Raw genomic sequence first — 20611 nt, 5'->3', positions numbered from 1 at the left:
ATCAGTCTTTTTTTTTGTGTGTGTGTGTGCATTAGGTAAAAGTTTACAGAGCAAATGAGTTTCCCCTTTGATACAAACAAACCCACTGCCATCGAGTCGATTCCAACTCATAGTGACCCTACAGGACAGAGTAGAACTGCCCTCATACGGTTTCCAAGGCTGTAAATCTTTAAGAAAGCAGACTGCTCCGTCATTCCCTGTGATGAGTTCGAACCTCCAACCTTTTGGTTAGCAGCTGAGCCCTTTAACCACTGTGACACCAAGGCTACCCTCCCATTTGGTAGTTTGTACATAAAGTATTCCATAACATTGGTTTCATTCCGCATAATGCATCAGCACTCTCCCCATTTCCATCCTAGGTTCCTCGTTTCCTTCTGTCTTGATTTTCTACCCCTTCCTGCCTTCTCATCTTTGTTTTTGGACAAATGTCACCTTTTTGATCGTTATAACTGATTGTTCTAAGGAACACGTTTCTTTTGGGTGTTATTTGTTTTATGGGCCTGTCTATGGTTTGGTTAAAAGGTGGTCTCCAGGAATGGCTTCAGTTCCAGTTCAGAAGATTGTCTTAGGGCCATAGTTTCAGGGGTTCCTCCAATCTCTGTCAGACCAGTAAGTCTGGTCTTTGAATTTGATTTTTCGTTCTACAATTTTTCTCCTGCTCTGTCCAGGACCCTCTGTTGTGATCCCAGTCAGAGTGGTTGGTAGCGGTAGCCAGGTACCATCTAGTTCTTCTGGCCTTGGGGTCATGTAGGCTGTGGTTTAAGTGGTCCATTTAGTCGTTTGGACTATGGGCTCCCTTGAGTTTTGGTTCTCTGAGGTGACTCCGAGGATATTACAGCTCCTGGCTTCTGCTCCCTACTCTCCCACCCAGCAGAAGGGTAGTCTGACACCAGCGTTCTCATCCCCAAGACCTTGGCATTCTCGGGGTGATAGGGCTCCAGAGCCCAACGTTGCTTATCCAGGCATGAGGCAGGATGGGCAATGAGCAATCCCCACCCCCTGCCCGGCACCTTGGGGAGCAGCAGCATGAATCCGGGAGACGGCAGGCCTGAGCAGGGCTCAGTGCTGTGGTTGCAAAGCAGAACCACTCTCTTCTCACCCCTAGTCTCTGCTGGCTACAAACAATTGCAAAATATGCTCAAAAAAAACCAAAATCAAACCAGTTGCTGCCAACTCGATTCCAACCTAGGGAGACCTCATGTGTGTCAGAGTAGAACTGTGCTCCATAGGGTTACCAATGGCTGATTTTTCAGAAGTAGATCAGCAGGCCTTTCTTCCAAGGTACCTTTGGGTGGACTTGAACTTCCAACCTTGAAGTTATGAGCTGAGCATGTTAAACATCTACACCACCCAGGACTCCAAACTTTGCTCAAGCCCTGTTACCTTTACCCCTGCATCACCTGGCTAACTCCTACTCTTCCTTCAAGACTGTGTAGCCCCACAGCATTTGCCCTATGGTCGTAGTTATCTACCTGGTTTTTCACACCCTCCGTCTAGATCGAGTTCCTCACTTGTACTTTAGTGTCCATACAGGAGGTTTATTCAAAATGCCAATCTCTAGGCCCTATCCCCAGAGACTGGACGAGGAAGTCTGCGGAGGGGCTCAGGAAGCTGCAATTTTAAGCTTCCACTGTGGCCCTGAGGCAGATGGGACCACAGCACACCTTCAGAAGGGATGGAGGTTCTGAGCAACTGGAGGGCAGAGACCGTGTCTTTTTTTTTTTTTTTTTTTCCCCATTTTATCGTGGTAAAATACATACTAAAAAAGCTTGCCATTTTAACCATTCTTAAGTGTACAATTCAGTGACATTAATTACATTCACCATGTTTTGCTACCATCACCACTTACCTATTTCCAAAAGATTTCCATCACCGCAACAGAAACTCGGGGGGGACCAGTCCCTGGAGAAGGGCATCATGCTTGGTAAAGTAGAGGGTCAGTGAAAAAGAGGAAGACCCTCAGCGAGATGGACTGACACAGTGACTACAGCAATGGGCTCAAGCATAACGACCATTGTGAGGATGGCGCAGGACCGGGCAGCGTTTTGTTCTGTTGTACACAGTGTCGCTGTGAGTCGGAACCGACTCGGCAGCCCCTAAGCTATGTGAGAAACCACCAAACTGTTTAGAAACTGTGTTTTTCATCCTCCTGCCCCTAGTGGCAGGAGTCCTTGGATAGTGCAAACAGGTAAGCTCGCTACTACTAGCTGAAAGGTTGGCGGTTCAAACCCAACCAAAGCACCTCAAAAGACAGCCCCCGTGATTTGGTTCTACTCAGAATCGACTCAACGGCAACCAACAACAACCATAACAACCCCTAGTGGCAGAAGTCCCCTGGTGGTGCAAGCAACTAACGAGCTCGGCTACTAACTGAAAGGTTAGGGGTGCGAGTCCACCCAGAGGTGCCTCAGAAGAAAGGCCTGGTGATCTACTGCTGAAAAATCAGCCACTGAAAACTCTAGGCAGCAGTTCTACTCTGACACACATGGGGTTGCCATGAGTCAGAATCGATTCAATGGCATCTGAGAACTGGTATCCCCGCTCCACTGGGACTGGCTGACCTAACCAGAGCTGAAGCAGTGTACAAGGGGAGAGTATGGGATAGCTAAAACAAGCATCAGAGAAAGACAGTTAAATGCTAATTCTCCACTGGCAGACTGGGAAGATGCCTCCTTCCCTTCCACACACCAGGCCCTGCAGAAAAAAAGCCCCGTGGTTCAAACTCTTATTTTCTAGAGCAGAAGCCACCCCAGATCACTGCTCTGCACCCTCCTACAAGAAATGCAGACAGGAGTGGCGAGGTTTCCAAGGAGCCAGCCCTCAGCTGTGCAGAAACCTGCTGAGGGACCCCGAGGAGCCAGGAGGGCGCAGATAACAGATGATGGGGGGCTGGGAAAAACCCATCAGCCTCTTATTGCAAAGCAAACTTCTGCCGCTGAATCCACAGTTATCAGACAATCCGTGAATTGTGCTGACATCGACCACTCGGAGCTAAACTCCATTCCCTGCTCATGGACCTATTAGAGGAAAACGCCTCAATTTAGATTACAGCAAATTGCTTTCCGAGCCTTAATTTCCTATTAGTTCATTAATCTCTCTATTCAGAACGCCAACAAGACAGCTGATGATAATTCCGGAAGAAGTGGGCATTAAACTGAAGCAGGAGGGAAGGGGGTTAGACATTAAGGAGAAGTTTCCTGGCTTCCTGGGTGGAGGGATATCCCAAAATCAATTCATAAAGTTAGTCATAGTATTAGCTTACATTTACTAACCACTCATAACGTGCCAGGGACTACACAGAGCATTTACCTGAATTATCTCACTGAGGTTTTTTTTTTTTAACAATCTAGCATGGTAGATACTATTATTCCCATTTTACAGAGGCAGGAACTGAGGCTCAAAAGGGGTTGCACAACCAGTTGGCGGCAGAGGCAGGATTCCAATACAGGAGTGTCTGACCCCTTACCCAGGTTCCTAATTGCATGTTATCTTTTAACTCCTAACACAGAATTTAAAGGATAAAATTATGTGCCAGGTACTGGGGAGAGGACGCTGAGAAGACCATGGCTACAGAGTGAGGCCAAGAGGTGCCTTGGAAGAAATGCCTGGCAAAGAGCCTGAAAAATAATCAGCAAAGATCTACCACCCTTACAAATCAGCTCACACTATGTGTCAGGCTAGGAAATACGATTTGAAATTGTGTTTTACACTATGACTTTTATCTGGAACAATGGTTCTCAAAGTGTTACCCAGAAGAATTTGTTAAGATGTAACTTCTGGGGCCCCACCTCAGATCTTCTGAAACTCTGGGAGTGGGGCCCTGCAATCTGTGCTTTAACAAGCCCCCTAGGGGATTCTGATGCGTGCTCCATTTTGAGATCCAAATGTTTAAGCACTTGACTACTAGCCAAAGGTTGGCGGTTTGAAACCACCCAGAGGTGACTAGGAAGATAGGCCTGGCAATCTGCTTCCAAAAGGTCACAGCCATTGAAAATCCTATGGGGCAGTTCTGCTCTGCATACATAGGGTAGCCATGAGTTGGAATCAAGTCCATGGCAATAACAACAACAACGATCTAGAAAAGGAGCCCTGGCTCAAATGGTTGTTAAGCATTCAGCCACTAACTGAAAGGTTGGCCGTTCGAACCCACCTAAAGGCGCTGAGGAAAAAAGGCGGCCCACAGTCTGCTTCTGCAGGGTCACAGCAATTGAAAACCTTACGGAGTACAGTTCTACTCTGACACACATGGGGGTGCCATGAGCTGGATCAACTCTATGGCAACTGGTTTAAAACAGGAACAGAAAATCAGCTCTGGAAGGGACCTCTGAGATCATGCAGAGCGGGGTTTCTCAAAAACTTCAGTGTGCACAAGCACCACCTGGGCAGTCTGAAAATGAAGATTCTGATGCAGCAGGTCCAGGGCAGGGCCTGAGACTCTGCATTCTAACTAGCTCCCAGCTGATGTTGATGCTGCTGGTCTGCGGACCGCGGGTAGAGCGGCACAGATCCAATCCAATCCCTGGTCACCCAGGGAGTTTCTGGCACTAACAAGAGCAGAATTGTGCTAGGTTTAAAAACAAACGAAAATCATTCCCTCCAGGGAGGATTGGGGTGCTTCAGGGGCACAGCCATGGCTTAGACTACACACTATTTTTCCACAATTCTCACTCAGGTGTGAGACCTTCCGGAGCCACTTTAACTAACATTGCAGCCTCCACTCTGAATCACTTTAATTAAATTGCAGGCCCCACCCCACCCTTCCTATCCCCCATCTCTGCTCTTCTTGTTGTTGTTGGGTGCTGTCCAGTCAATTTCTATTCATAGTGACCCCACGTGACAGAGAAGAACTGCCCCATAGGGCTTCCTAGGCTGTAATCTTTATAGGAGCAGATCACCAGGTCTTTCTCCCACAGAGCTGCTGGGTGGGTTCGAACTCGCAACCTTTCGTTTAGTGGCTGAGCTCTTAACCTTTGCTCCACCAGGCCTCCCTGCTCTCTCCTAAACACTTATCATATGATCTGTTTTACTAATTCACTTTGTTCACTGTCTGTTCCCCAACCTCCCCCCACCAGTATGTAAACTCTGTAAGGTAGAGAGTTTTGTCTGCTTTATTCACTGTTGCCCTGATGCCTAGAACAGTGCCTGGTGCACAGCAGATGTTTAATGAATCGCTGAGTGAATGAATGGATGGTCCCGCCCATTTTCTCCAAGCAGCTTCATCCCCATCATTATGGACTGAACTGTGTCCCCCACGAAGATGTCGCTGAAGTCCTAATGCCTGTACCCGTGAATGTGACCTCGTTTGGAAATAGTCTTTGAAGATGTTGTCAGTTAACATGAGGTCATACTGGAGCAGGGTGGGTCCGAATCTGAGTGCTGTCCTTTTAAAAAGAGGAGAAGAGACACAGATACACAGAAACAGACAAGTGAAGACGCAGGCAGAGGCTGCTGCAGCTGCAAGCCAAGCAGTGCCCGGGTCCACCAGAAGCCGGGAAAGGCAGGGAAATGGATTCACCCTAGAGTCTCCAGAAACCACACAGCCCTGCCGGCATCTTGATTTTGCCGTCAAGTGATTTGGACTCATAGTGATCCTGTAAGACAGAGTAGAACTGCGCCATAGGGTTTCCAAGGAGCAGCTGGTGAATTCAGACTGCCTTTTGGTTAGCAGTCGATTGAGCCCAGTGAGACCCACTGGGGACTTCCTGATCCCTAGCACTGCAGGACAGTAGGTTTCTGTTCGTATAAGCCGTCCACTTTGGGGTAGTTTGTTATGGCAGCCCTTGTTGTGGTTGTGGTTGTGTGCCATTGAGTTGATTCTGACTCAGCGGCCCTACAGGACAGAACAGAACTGTCCCATAACGTTTCCTCGGCTGTCATTTTTATGGGAGCTGATCCCCAGGTCTTTTCTCTTCCATGGAGCGGCTGATGGGTTCGAACTGCCGACCTTTCAGTTAGACTTAATGGTTAGCTTAACCACTGCACCTCGAGGGCTCGCAGCCCTCCAAAACCAAAAAACCAAACCCACCACCTTCAAGTCGATTCTGACTCACAGCGACCCTATAGGACAGAGTAGAACTGCCCCATAGGGTTTCCAAGGAGTTGCTGGTAGATCTGAACTGCTGACCTTTTGGTTAGCAGCTGAGTCCTTAACCACTGCACCACCAGTTCTCCGTGGCAGCCCTAGGACGCTAGTTCACCACCTTTGGTGCCATCTCTGAAATGTTCCCTGTTCTTTATGATGCACCAGCCATTACTTTTCTCTCTAGGTGTATCTCCTATAAACTTGAGGATGGGGTGAACATGCTACCCAACTCTATACCTCTTCCAAGCCTTCTATCAACCCATAAGTGAGCCCAGAATTTGGCCAGTCTTTGATAATGCATATAAATGACCATCCATTTGTACTATAATTAATGCAAAAACACCAAGATCTTATTCCTAGAAGCCTAAGCCTGACTTGGACTGGTGTTATCAGCAGCTCATGTTCATACTTGGGCACTGGAGAGAACTCTAAACACTGCTGTAGACACGCAGATGCAACGTCCAGACTCCCGAAGCACATCCAGGAGTCGGGTAGTGGCCGTGGCAGCCATTGGCACCATGTGGGCAGTTCTTCTATGGGCGGAGCAAACTGGTGAGAGCAGGACAAACCAGTCAGGGCTTGGTTTGAATTCTACCTCCTGCACACCAGGAGCCAGCTTTGCACAGGCAGAGTGAGGAGGAATGTTCTTTGATAAAACACTGTTATCGCGGGCCAGGGCATTTAGCGGACTCCTTCCAACAGCATTATAGTGGGTGCTAATAGTATACCATTAGCGGAGCCCTGGTGGCACAGTGGTTAAACACTACAGCGAGCTACAGCTCCTAACCAAAAGGCTGGCAGTTCGAATCCACCAGCTGCTCTTTGGAACCTCTATAGGGCAATTCTGTTCTGCCCTATAGGGTGGCTATGAGTCGAAATTGACTCGACAGTAACAAGTTTGGTTTCCTGTTCGTCTTTTTTTAATAGTACACCTATTTTGTAGACAAGGAAACTGAGCTCTGAGATGACAAGTCTCCGGCTCAAGCTCATGCAGGGAGTTCAAGAATGGAGCTGGGAGCCAAATTCAGTTTTGGCAGCTTCTAAAGCTCATGCTCCTTGCAGCTTCTCCCAGCCCCCAGGGTCTCTCCCAGCCTCCTCTCCCAACCCTTGGCAGGTCGGCGCCTTTGCTCATTACTTCTAGAACAGAGAGCAAGAGGAAAGGCTGCCTCAGAGTTCCACCTCTAGTGCCGAAAATTAAAATGGCTCAGGAAGTGTTCAGCCTCGCTGACTCCCGGCTGTGTCCCTGTCACCTAATTACCTGACTTCAAAGGCCCATGTGGCAGGTGTGAGGATGTGACGGCTGCCGTTCATCCCAGAACACAGTGTGGCCAGACACAGAGGAGATAGGCCCCATGTGCAGGGGAAACCAGACAGCCTATGAGCCAGACCGAAGGCTGGGCCTCGTGCTTCTCGGAGTCAGAAGGACCAGGGGCCACCATTCTGCAGGCTCATCTGAGAGCCAGGGTCCACACTGGACAGGGATTGGGGTGCGGCCTTGGAATACCAAGACTTGGTAATCACTTCCTGCCTTCCCTCATTCCATGGCTCCTTGGGGCTGGAACTCATTAATCTCCTCAGTCTCCAGCTGGGAAGGGAGCTCAGCCTTACCCTTCCTTACTTGAGTGAGACCTCAGGAGGAAAGTCAGAACTTGCCCCAACTGAGACCCCACTTCCATCACAGGGCAGAGGTATGGGGAGGCCTCAGGTGCCCGAGAGAGTTTCCTGCCGGGGCTGGACAGAAAGAGCAAGGCTAGAGGGGAAAGAGGGATTCCTATGATCCTTTAAACTAAGGGACTCCCAGAAAACCAACAGATGCACACGCATTTGTAATTACTGCATACAGCTGAACGTCATTGATTATTTTACAGTAATTGAAGCAGGAAAAAAACAAGTGAAACCCATTGCTCACGAATCAATTCCGACTCATACCGACCCTATAGGACAGGGAAGAACTGCCCCATAGGGTTTCCAAGGAGCGGCTGGTGGATTTGAACTGCTGACCTTTGTGGTTAGTAGCAAAGCTCTTAACCACTGTGTCACCAGAGAGGATACTTAATATATGCTTAAGGAAGGAGACAGGGAGGCTGGGAGGACAGACAGAAAGGTAACTGCAACCTTTTACAGAGGACTGAACTCTGTCTGGAGTCCCTGGGTGGTGGAAACTGTTAACGCACTCAGCTGCCAACTGAAAGGCTGGAGGTTCAAGTCCACCAGAGGCACCTCGGAAGAAAGGCCTGGTGATCTATAAAAAACCCAGCCATTGGAAACTCTATGGAGCACAGTTCTCTGACACACACGGGGTTTCCATGAGTTGGAATCAATTTGACAGCAACTGGAACTCTGACCGGGCACTGGGCTGTGTCCTTCATTCTGCTGATTTATTGAATGCCCACTCTCAGATGAGGCAGGGCCGGGTGTCACTCCTTTCAAACAGATGAAAACACTGGAGACAGAAATGTGAAGTGACTTGTCCAAGGTCACATAGCTAGAAAGTAGCAGAGCCAGGATTTGAGCTCGGCTTAATGTGACTCCAGAGCTTGAGTTCAGGATCACAGTTTTCTCCTGCCTTCTTACCCTCTGCCAGCCACGACCTGAGATGGGTGTGTGGAAGGGAAAGGGACAAGGGACAGAGGAGTTGTGTGGTCTGGCCTTTTCACCAGAACTCGAGACCAGCACAATGCCACAGAAAGTGAGCAGAACAGGCCTCAGGGGGCCAGGGTCCAAGTTCTGAGTGCCACTTCCTAACTGTGTGACTGACCTGAAGCAGGTGGCTAATCCTTGCTGACTCATCTTTCACATCTGTAAAATGGGGAGAATTACAATGCTTCCTTACCCACTCACAGAGCTAGAGTGGAGAGAAAAAATAAAGGTGAAAAGGACTTTGGAAACTCTAACTCAGGTTGGCAAACTACGACTGAGGAGCCAAAGCCAGCCCTTGGCCTGTCTTGGTAAATAAAGTTTACTGGAACACAGCCACGCCCATTTGTTTACACATAGTCGACAGCTGCTTTTGACCTAGAAGGCAGAGCTGAGAAGCTGCAACAAAGACCTTTTGACCTGAAAAGCCTAGCATATTTACTATCTGATACCTTATAGAAAAAGTGTGCCAACCCTTGCTCTTAAGTGTTATAAAAATGTGAGGTCACTGTGTCCCAGAAGTCAGCATTATGCATTTCCAGCATCTTCCATCAGCTATGGTTCTTATTCAGAATTGCTCTCCTGACCCCCTGTTCCAAATGTGGAGGTTTATTTAAAAGACCCTTAAAATGGAGCAAGTAATTCTCCCAAGAGTCAAGAAACCAAGCTCCCCTGATCTACTTCAGAGCCCAGCGTGGCTCTAATTGACATCAGGCACCACAGGAAGTCGCTTCAAGGGGCAGCCACTTACTTGCAGTTTTTACACTTGAGGCCAAAAAGCATCCCTTTCCCACAGACTGTGCAGGTCTGAGACATCCAATACTTGGTGGAAAACCTGTGGAAGAGAGACAGAAAGGTTCAAGGGCAAGCTGATGGTGCCTGGCCCATCTCCGTGAGGATGGCCTGCTTAAAGGGAAAGCATATAGGCTCCTAACTTAGACGGGCCTGGATTCCAGTCCTGCTGCTTCCCAGATCTGTGACTTAATTAAGTTGCTTTAATCACTGGAACCTCAGTCTCCTCATCTGCAAAGTGGGGGTAATAATACTGTTGACTTCATAGGCTGTTGGCAGGTCAAACCTGCAATGCAGTATATGCTCAAGAAGCTGGCTTGTGACTATTATTATCTTGAACATTCATAACAATCATTCATTTGTTCAACAAATAGTGACTGGTGGCCTGCCAAGTTAAGTTCTGGAACAGAGCAATGGGTGAGGCTTCAACTGGCCTCAGAAAGCTGCAAAGAAAGGTAGGGCCTCCAGGGAGTCCAGCTGAGTCATTCCTGGTCCCTCCTGGTCACGTGATCTGGAAAGCTTCAAAGAGCTGAGACCCTAAATTTTAGTAGCAGAGAAGAGCTCCCTCAAGTAAAAGCCATTTCAGACTATCAGTTTGCCCCCTCTTTCAACCACCACCACTTGCTGCCAACACAGGGCAGCTTAGAGACTTCCTATATACAGGTTCAAGTCCACCCAGAGGCACCTCGGAAGAAAGGCCTGGTCATCTACCTCCGAAAAATCAGCCACTGAAAACCCTATGGAGCACAGCTCTACTCTGACACACACGGGTTGCCTTGAGTTTGAATCGACTCCACAGCAACTGGTGTTTTAAAAAATATACAGCTTTGAACCAATAGGAGAGTAGGTGCATTAGATTAACTTCTCCAATCCCCCCTGCTGCCGGCGAGCTTTTCGTCCTCAAGAGATAGGAGGCAGCGGCAGGGCTGGGCCAAAGAAAAGCATGGAAGGTCGCCGGGTCACAGTTCATTTTAATTTTCAATTTTGTCACCGTCAGCAGGAGTTCTATCTAATCTCCGCCTCCTCAGAGTGTCAAAACGAACATCGGAAGTGATTATGTAACTTGGTGCCTAGGACCTTGAAGGGAAACGTTGCATCCTTCTGCTGTACCATTTGCCCGATCTGGGTCAGTGACTCTCCGAAAAGAACGAACTGCAGCCCCAACATCCCTATCTCAGCAAATAGCAATACTCTGAGCGAAGACTTGTTGCCAAGAAAACTCCTTCTCCAGTTTGGGACAGGGGATTGATTAAGTCCCTTCAGCAGGGACGGAGAGTTTAATGGAGTCTCTTTTGTAGGATCTGGCAGCTCCGGGGAATGTTTCTCACCCACTAGCCATGGAATCAAGGGCCGGCAGGTGAGTGGCAAGTGAAGTTTTTCTCATTTCCAGCACCCCCCTCCCCCGACCAGCTCTCCTCCTTCCCTAGCTCTGGCTGAGATGACTGACATGGCAGTGGATGGGATTTTCATGTCATTTCTGCACTAAGGCTGGGATGAGGCCCGGTCTCTCCCGCCCAGGCTGAAAACAGGGCGAAACGGAAGAATAACAGGTCGTCTAAGACCTTCCCGATGCCCCAAGATCATCAGGTGGCCTCCCTCCTCTGGGCATCTGCATCTGAGTCTGGACCACCCCGGTTCCAACATTAGAGTCAGAGAGCCCGGCAGCAGGGCAAGCCAGGCGCAGAGTAGATTCAGGGGTGGAGCCAATACGGGGGCTTTGGGAGGGGGCGAAGCTGTCGCATTTCCAGCGGTGGGGCCAAGCTAAGGGGCGGAGCCAATCCAGGGGGTGTGACAGAGTCAGGGGACGTGACAGATCCAAATCCAAGCGTAGGGCTGCTCCTGAGGGTGGGGGCCAACTAAGGGGCAGAACCTTTTTGTGGGTGGGGCCAATCTTCACGGTGTGGCAGAGACAAGGGGCGAGGCAAAAGGGTGAGGGGAAAGGGAGGAGGGAGGCTGGGACCTGCGGCAGACAGATGGACCGGGAGGAGAAAGGGACGTGACAGAGACGAGGGGAGGAGCTGACCCGGGGCGGGGCCATTCCGAGGGGCGGGGCAGATCCAGCGGAGGAGCCCAACCTGGGACAAGAGCCGAGTCTAGACGGGGGGCCAGGGGGAAGCAAACACAAAGAAAGGCCCCACTATGACACCCTTCTCTCGCCGCCTGATCCTTTGACTTTTCTATCACGGACTTCTCACTGCTTCCTCCAACGTTTTTTCATGAGTCTTAACAATGGTCCTTTCAACCTATTTCTTTCAAAAACTGTGGACGAGGTACGCTTCGGGGAGATGCACATTCCTGCCTCCCCCCTCACAGCTATGTGCAGGGTCAGGATTACCCAGTAAGCAAGGTACGCGGGGCCCAACTGTGCCTTCCCACCAATTCGCAGTGCACAATTTCACATGTCCTCTACCACGTCAAACCTGTGAAACCCATGGGAAACGGCGCACCACAGATGAGCAAGTAAATACAATTAAGCCTGAGCAAACCGTGCTTGCTGGTTAACCGCCCCTGACAATGTGTCTGTCCCTCTTATTACCCCCCGATGGCCCTAAGCCCTAGGTGTTGCTAGGATCTGTTTAACCGTCTGACTCCTTCGTCTGACTCCTTCCACTAAGCCGGGAGCTCCTCGAGGGCCCCAACTTTACGTCTTGCTCAGTACTGCAACCCTGGCCTAGAAACTCTGTAAACACTAGTCCAAAGAATCCATGAATGAGTGAACAATTCCCTCTGCTAATTCACAGAGGCCCCGGTGCAAAGAAAACTCCCAGCAGTGCTGTCAAAAGAACACGAAGTGCTGAGACTAATTGGCTTTTAGATCCATCACTTAATAACCAGCATCAGCTTCTTCATCTGCCAAATGGGCATCACCATATTTGTCCCATGCACCCCACTGTGAGGATAATGAAATAAAAAGCCAAAGTTAAAGACCATCTTTTAAGCGATGACTGGTATATGCAAAACCCTGGGGCTCCCCCCACCAAAAAAAAGGGGGCACGTGTACCCCTGGAGAGGTTGTCCTGTGTGGCCAGCTCTGGACTGTCCCACACCTCAGCAGAGAGTGAGCACTTCTGAGTTCAGCCTGCTGGGCCCCAGGTCCTATCTTGTGTCATCTGGGTGGGAGACCCAAAACTAGAATGTAAAGCATTCATTTCAACAATAAGACCACTTACTGAGTACTTATTATGTGCCAGGCCTTGCGCTAAACCCTTTCCACATATTATGTCTTTTAATCCTCACCACCACCCTATGGGTAGCAGAATAATCTGATGAGAAAATGGATCCTCAAAGAAGTAAAGTAACTTCCTCAAGGTTGCAAGGCTTTACTAGCTGGGATCAGAAAACAGACCAGTCTGATACCACAGCCCTTGTTTTTAACCACTATGTGTCATCTGTATGAGGGCCAGGTCAATAAGAAGCAGCCACCTCAGTTCCCTGGCTGCTACATCAAGGTTCAGCCTGGTAGAGACAGGAGCGGGGGCACAGTGACGTAGGACTTAAAGCAAAACACTGCCCTGCCTTCCCTGACCCGGGCAGGGACCAGAGCCCAGCGCCACCCCCACCGTCCTGGGAAGCGGACACCGGTACACCTACCTGTGCTTGATAGAGTTGCCTAGGTCTCGGCGGGGGATCTGTGGGGACCAGCGCGGCACTGACAGAGTGTCTGCGGGGAGAGAAGAGAAGAGGAGAGAAGCCCGTTACCCAGAAGGCCAGAGGCTGAGGCAGGCTCTGGCCAAGCCCTACAAGGAAAAGGGAGGCTCGCCGGCCTCAGGAAGGATACTGACCACCATCACTCGCTAAACCAAAGCCAAGAGGAACACTCACTGTTGCCTCAACTCATGCAAGGGCCCCTGGGTAGAGCCACCTGAAAGAAGTGGGAAAAATAAATTGAGTATGGCTTCCATTTGCAGAGTGCTTCCTGTGTGCCAGACATGTGCTAAGTGACTCACATACCTAAGTTCATTATATCCTCAAAACAACTCCGAGGACAGGGGCTGTTAGCATCCCCATCTTACAGATTAGGAAACTGAGGCTTGGAGAGGGGAAGGCACTTGCCCAAGGTCATACACTTAGTGGGCTGCACAGCAGGCTGTGAATCCGGGTGTGAGGGACTCCAGGGCAGATGCTCTTGCATGCAAAGTTATAATGGCAGCACATTCCAGACATACCATCTTCCTAATTTTTGCCATGCTCCCGTACAACCCATAAACTTATTTACTTAATATTTTTAGTTGACTCCATTTTTGTTTAAATATATTCATTTTAAAAGCAAACTCTAAATGTATATGACTTTTTGCATATCACAGGTAACTATTTTTAAAATCTACAACCCCGTACCACCTAAAATCATGCTACAACAACTGGATGGATGTATGAATAGGTGGATGGATAAATGGATGAATGGATGAGTAGGTAGACAGAAGAATAGATGGGTGGATAGATGGATGGATGGATGGATAAATGGATGGGTGTGGAGATGGGTTGATGGATGGGGTAGGTGGGTGGGTGGATAGATTAACTGGATGGATGGATGGATGGATGGGTTGGATGGATGGATGGACAGATGGGTGGGTGGATGGATAGATGGGTAGTGGATGGACACGAGTGGGTGGGTGGATAGAGAAGTGGGTGGGTGGGTGGATGGATGGATGGATGGATGGATGGATGAATGGATGGATGGGAGGACGAAACAATAAATCACACAGACTTCAGACTAGGCGCCTGTCTCCATCTGCAGTCCCAGAGCACCAACTCCCTCCTTCACCCCATCTGCCCAGCTACCCGCACCCTCCTCCTCCCAGACCTTGCAGGCCCCAGAGAGATGTGAAACAACAACAGAAATGAACTAGTGCTGCCTGTGAAATCTCCACCAGCTAGGGAGAGAAGAAGCAAGTGGCTGACCCACACGCCAGCTCTCATTTCTCGGCCAGATGGAGGCAGCCAGCTCCCTTTTCTGGGCTGCAGATGCATGCCTCATTTTTCACGGCAATTGTTATAGAGTGGCACGCTCCTCGGGGAGCCGGGCATGTCTGAACCTATCAGGGAGCATTTAACCCCCAACCCGCTCAGTCCTCTCTTCTGTCTAATGACACTGTCGGCAGCCATCTGAAAGCTGTTTCCAGAAGCCCCGATTCTGCCCTTGAAAAGCTGGGGCCCTTTCTGGGAGAGCTAATGATTTTCCAAGCCCTAAGGGGCAAAGAAAACCCAAGAGGGAGACAGCATGATACATTAATCAGATCATATCCTGCAGAATTTCCTCTAGGTTAACTAAAAACAAACTGTTGTCAAGCCCAAGCCAGTGTTACTACTTGTTTCAGTTTCTGAGGGAAACAAAAAAGACAAGAAAGAAAAACAGTTTTTTAGAAAAAGAACATTCTTTCCATTCCTGACTCTCTCCTTTGGGGACTGAAGTCAGATGAGGGAGGGAGGATGCTACCTATTAATCCCCTAAGCTGCTTTCTCCAGGGCCAGGGGTGGGCCGAGGTGGGAGGGCTGTACTGGGGAGCAGGGGTTAGTGCGCATAACGCAGCCTCCTTGTGCAAATCTACAAAACTGGGAGTGCTAAATAACTTTCATGTCATGGACCATTACCAACCAGTAGCAGTGAATGCCTAGAGTTTGTTGAGAAGGATTCCAAGGCATGACTGGAAAGAGCACCAGTATTGATTAGCAATGTCTGCCGTGGGTGAAGAACAAGATGGTACCAACTAGTCTGCATATATTTGTCACCTCTGCAAGGGCAGGAACCACGTCTTCCTCATCTTTGCATCACCTTCATACACGTTTGCTGAATCCAAGATCATTATAATAAAGACAGTTCACGTTGATTGAAAGCTCAGTATGCACCAGGCATTATGTTGTGCAGTTTCCACCTGGCAGCTATGCCTCTACGAGGTCAGTGCTATCATTATTCCCATCGTACAAAGGAAGTCACAGGAGCTCAGAGAGGTGCGGTGGCTTGCTGAAGGTCACACAGCCAGGCAGCAGCAGCAGAACCTCAAGGAATTACTCTACAATTGTTCACAAGTCCTCCGGGAGCCCCAAACCCATATTCTCAACTGGGGCATTTTGCACCCTGCTCTGGGGACAGGCGCAGTGGTTAAGAGCTACAGCTGCTAACCAAAAGGTCGGCAGTTTGAATCCACCACCTGCTACTTGGAAACCCTATGGGGCAGTTCTACTCAGTCCTATAGGGTCGTTATGAGTCGGAATCGACTCGACGGCAACGGGTTTGGTTTTGGTTTTTTTTTTTTAGAGACATTTTTGGTTGTCACAACTGGGGGACAGGTGCTACTGGCATTGAGTGAGCAGAGGCCAGGGGTGCTGCTCAACATCCTACAATGCACAGGACGGCCCCTATGAAAAGAATTATCTGGCCCCAAATGTCAATAGCGCCAAGGTTGAGAATCCCTGATCCAGATGCTTCTCCACTTCTCTATTCCCCTTCCTCCCCAAAAAAACCCAGATGGTATCTCCAATGCCCAAATCACTGGGGAACAAACCCTTCTTTATTACAAGCACATACCACTGTTAGCATCGCATCCTAGTTATTCTGTTATTCTTCCATTATTCTCAATTACAGCACCTTCTCGAAAAAGAAGATGTAATTAAGTTCAATAGTTTGGATTCATTTCCCAATATCTGGTAAAGGGTGAGTTCTGTCAATTACATTAAGCGGCTGCAGCATCATTAGTCTCAAGCAATAATAACCTCTACACAGCTCCCTACGTGGGTATGAAGATTTAAACTTTCAGATCCTCTCTTTACTTTCTTCATTTGGATTTCATTAAACTTGCCAGTGCAAACCTTAAAGCAAAGGAAAACTGTTTAAAGAGAGGGGGAAGAATCTATGAAAATCCAGGCCTTATCATAACAGAGAAGGCAAACATCATTTACAGCAATTAAACCGATATAGAAACTTCTGTTTAACAATCAAAGCACCTATTAAGATGTCTCCATAGCTGAACAAAAGCTTCTTTTCTCCTCTAACTTTCTGATAACAAGCCGTGCAGACACAGTGGCAGAATTTGCACATCCCTGGTGCCTTCAGTCCCTAGGGTGGAATAATAGATATTTCTCCTTAGATATTTTCATTTTTAGCACATGGCAGTGGAAAGTGTTGCATGGGGGGAGGTTTCTTCTCTGCTTTCCATAGGCCCCACTGTCGATGCCCTCGCAGAAATGTCTCCACTTGTAAGAAGGGGGACAACTCCGGAGCCTTGGTCTTTACAACCAACTGGTAGCCAGCCAGCCAAACAGAAGGAACTGACATTAATAAGCATCTCTGCTATTTAGAGCTTTGTAATGAAAAACTCACACTCCAACCTGGTGAACTTGAAATCAGGCTAACAGAGGAAGTCAGGCATGAGAAAACCACAAAAAGGTATACACAGGACACCAAGCTAACACGGGTAATGGGAAAGGGAAGGAAGAAAAAGAAAAAGAGAAAAAAATAATAATATAAACAAACTAAAAAACGGGAAAAAGACAAATGTACCCTTTACTGAACGTTCCTGTGCACCAAGCACCTATCTGCCCCATAAGCCCTTCACATATATTATCATCTCATTTAATCCACACAGTGGAGGCACCGGTGGTTCAGTGGTAAAATTCTCATCCTCCGTGTGGGAGACCCAGGTTTGATTCCTGGTCAATGCCCCTCATGTGCAGCCACCACCCGTCTGTCAACAGAGGCTTGCGTGCTATTATGATGCTAAAAACGTTTCAGTGAAGCTTTCAGACTAAGATGGACTAGGAAGAAAAGCCTGGCAATGTACTTCCAAGAATCAGCCAATGAATACCCTATGGACTGCAATGGTCAGATGTGCAACTGATCATGGGGATGGTGCAGGACAGGGAAGCCTTTCACTCTGTTATGCATGGAGTTGTCACGAATTGGGGCCGCTCCTCTGCAGCTAACAATGGTAACAATCCATACAATACAATGAGGTGACTCAGCTATTCTCATTAGCCCCATTTCATCAATGAGGATATCTAGAAGTTAGATCATTTGCCCAAGGGCAAGTAAACACTGCGGCTGGGATTGTTAATTCAAGTCATATAGCTGGGGCTCAACAAGTGACAGTCAATTTCAAACCCATTTCACAGATGAGAACACTGAGGCTTAGAAACAATAAGTGATTGTCCATAGCTAATAAGTGACTGGGTTGGGGTTTAAACCATAGACAGAATAACCTGGAGGCTTCTAGTCCAGACTGCCCTCCAAATACACGGAGTTCCACCCATCCCACACTGTCAGTGCCTCCTACCTCTGTCTAGGAAAAACAACGGAAAGGTAGAGCATCAACCCTCTTAAGCTCAGGGAAGGGCCGTGGAGGTCTGGAGGGCATGTAGTACCATGCTGTTTATTCCTTCAGTCACTCGTGCAGTCACTCAACCAATATTTGATTGAGCAAAATAACGCCCCCACCAAGATGTCCACATCCTAATCCACTGAACCTTTCATGGCAAAAGAGACTGTGCAGATGTGATTCTGCCAAGGATCTTGAGATGATGAGGTTATCCTCGATTAACTGGTGGGCACAATGTGACCATAAGGGTCCTTACAAGGGGAAAAGGGAGGCAGGAGAGTCAGAGAAAGAGATATGATGACGGAAGCAGAAGCTGGACTGCTAGCTTTGAAGATGGATGGGGACCACGAGCCAAGAGATGTGAGCAGCCTCCAGAAGTGGGAAAAGGCCTAGAAAAGGCTCTGCTTCAGAGCCTCCAGAGGAGTGCAGCCCACTGCTGACTGCCTGACTGCAGCCCCATAAGCCTTGTTTGGACTTCTGGCCTCCAGAACTACAAGGTAATACATCTGAGCCACTAAGTTTGTGGTGATTTGTTACAGCACCTATAACGGGGCAGGCATGGTTTTAGACACTGAGGATACAGTGAAAAAGACAATCAGGTTCTCCGCGCTGAGAGCCTGGTCGGGGGAGCCGGTCATGAGTAGAAGTGCAAGATAATTTCAGACAGTCAGAATACAATCAAACACTTTGAGGGACAGAGTAGCAGGGGTAGGGGTTTGGGGACCATGCTTTCAGGGGACAGCTAGGTCAACTGGCATAACAAAGCTTATTAAGAAAATGTTCTGCATCTTACTTTGGTGAGTGGCATCTGGGGTCTTAAAAGCCTGCAAGCGGCCATCTAAGATGCATCAATTGGTCCCAACCACCTGGAGTAAAGGAGAATGAAGAACACCAAAGACATAAGGAAAGTAGTAGCCCAAGAGACAGAATGGGCCACATAAACCAGAGACTCCATCAGCCTGAGACCAGAAGAACTAGATGGTGCCCGGCTCCCACCAATGACCACCCTGACAGGGAACACAACAGACAGTCCCTGATGGAGCAGCAGAAAGGTGGGATGCAGAACTCAAATTCTAGTAAAAAGACCAGACTTAATGGTCTGACTGAGACTGGAGGAACCCCAGAGAACATGGCTCCAGGATTCTCTATCAGCCCAGAACTAAAACAATTCCCGAGGCCAACTCTTCAGACAGGGATTGGACTGTACTATGGAACATAAAGTGATACTCATGAGGAGTGTGCCTCTTGGCTCAAGTGGATACAAGAAACTAAACAGGCAGCTCCCGTCTGGAGGTGAGATGGGAAGGCAGAGAGGGTTAGGTGCTGGTTGAATGGACATGGGGAATCAGGGGTGGAGAGGAGGAGTGTGCTGTCACAGTATGGGGGAAGCAATTAGAGTCACATAACAATATATGTATAAATTTTTGTATGGGAAAAAGTAAAAAAAAAAATTTTTAAATTTCAGACAGCTATACATTCCATGGGTGAGGAAAAAAAGTACAGAGCTTGGGATTTGCTGTAAGTCAATGCGAACATCGAACATCGAAGAGAGTAAGAACAGAGGCAGGAGAACTGTGCTCAGCCTTACAAACTTAAGAGCTCCCTCTGGCAGCCGAGGCGAGAACAGCCCTCCAGACTGTCACTTTAAGACAAGGGCAAGCCTCCCCCTACCTCTTTACCCTCCACACTGCACCAGGCCTAAGCATCAGCCCCAAGCCTCACAAAGCCATTCTGTCTCCCAGACCACGCCTTTCCTGCCTTATCTGTCATGACCCTACCTGCACCCCTCAATGAAAAATCCACACTCCCATCACCCCCGCCTCCCCACCCCCACCAGTATCCCTGGAAAAGCGAAGAGGATGCAGGTTGGCTCCATAGCCTGTGTCCTTTTCAAAAAATCAACAGGATGCTTTCTACCTCCTCAGCTCTGAAGGAGGGTGAGATGAAGTGTATCCCCCCAAACCCATCAACATGTCGCAACGGAAAATCAGCTACAGTGCAGATCGACCTTCTTAGGGGACAATTCCTAAAGGCACCATCAACTGGAGATACAGTCGCACTTCCAGGAAGATAAGCACAAAGAGGTGGCTGTGGGAAGACAAGCAGATTTAAAACATCATTCTTTGTTACTTGTCTACTGTGGGGACAAAAATATTAAGCTGAGAGCTTTTTTTTTGGCAGGCCTGGGTCTCCTCCACCACTGTATCCCCAGTGTCTAGCTTGAGAGCTGCACAGGGGATAAATGTGTGCTCAGTGAAGGGAGGGACAGATAGATGGATGGATGGCTGAGTCAATAATCAAGTCCTGGCCAAAACTCTGCTCTTTCACTGGTTAAGTAGTATAAAAAAAATATGGCTTGGCGGCAGCATCTGACCTCTTTGTCTGACTTCACAAGGGGGAAGAAGAATCAAGATCAACAGCCCAAGGCTGACTCCTATGAGGTGGAGGTCAGACATATCTCCTCTCTCCCATCTTTTTTATTAATTCTGACACCAGCCGTCTGTCCCACGGCACCCTCTACTTCTCTGCTGGGTTCAATAATTCGTTGCAATGACCACACAGAATTCACAGACCATACTCACGATTATAGGGTTCATTAGGGAAATACCAGGTTACAGTTCAGGATCATGAACAATTCAGGACACAGTTCTTTGGTCAGGACAGCTACTCAGCCATGTCCACAGGCAGGCCTCTTCCTGGCCCTCGGTCCCTGGCCCCTTAGTCTTTTGGGCCTCTTGGGCTGGCCCATCCTTCGCCTGCTCTGGCAAGGGTTGCAAAGCTCTTTAGCTTC

General features: G+C 48.6%; 1 protein-coding gene across 1 annotated transcript in view; it reads right to left on the bottom strand.

Annotated features, from left to right (window-relative positions):
* The window catches only part of KSR2 (kinase suppressor of ras 2), a 405360-nt gene that overhangs the window by 106705 nt on the left and 278044 nt on the right, over positions 1-20611 (bottom strand). The window contains exons 6-7 of the mRNA XM_004379037.1: positions 13103-13172; positions 9471-9554 (exon numbers count right to left, since the gene is read on the bottom strand). Coding sequence (XP_004379094.1) covers positions 9471-9554; positions 13103-13172 — 154 coding nt within the window. The remainder of the gene's footprint in view (positions 1-9470; positions 9555-13102; positions 13173-20611) is intronic.

This window comes from Trichechus manatus, unplaced genomic scaffold, assembly GCF_000243295.1.
Source record: "Trichechus manatus latirostris isolate Lorelei unplaced genomic scaffold, TriManLat1.0 scaffold00061, whole genome shotgun sequence".
In the NCBI taxonomy this organism is placed as follows: Eukaryota; Metazoa; Chordata; class Mammalia; order Sirenia; family Trichechidae; genus Trichechus; species Trichechus manatus.
Note: the sequence above shows the minus strand (reverse complement) of the source record. Positions and strands in the feature narration are given on the sequence as shown.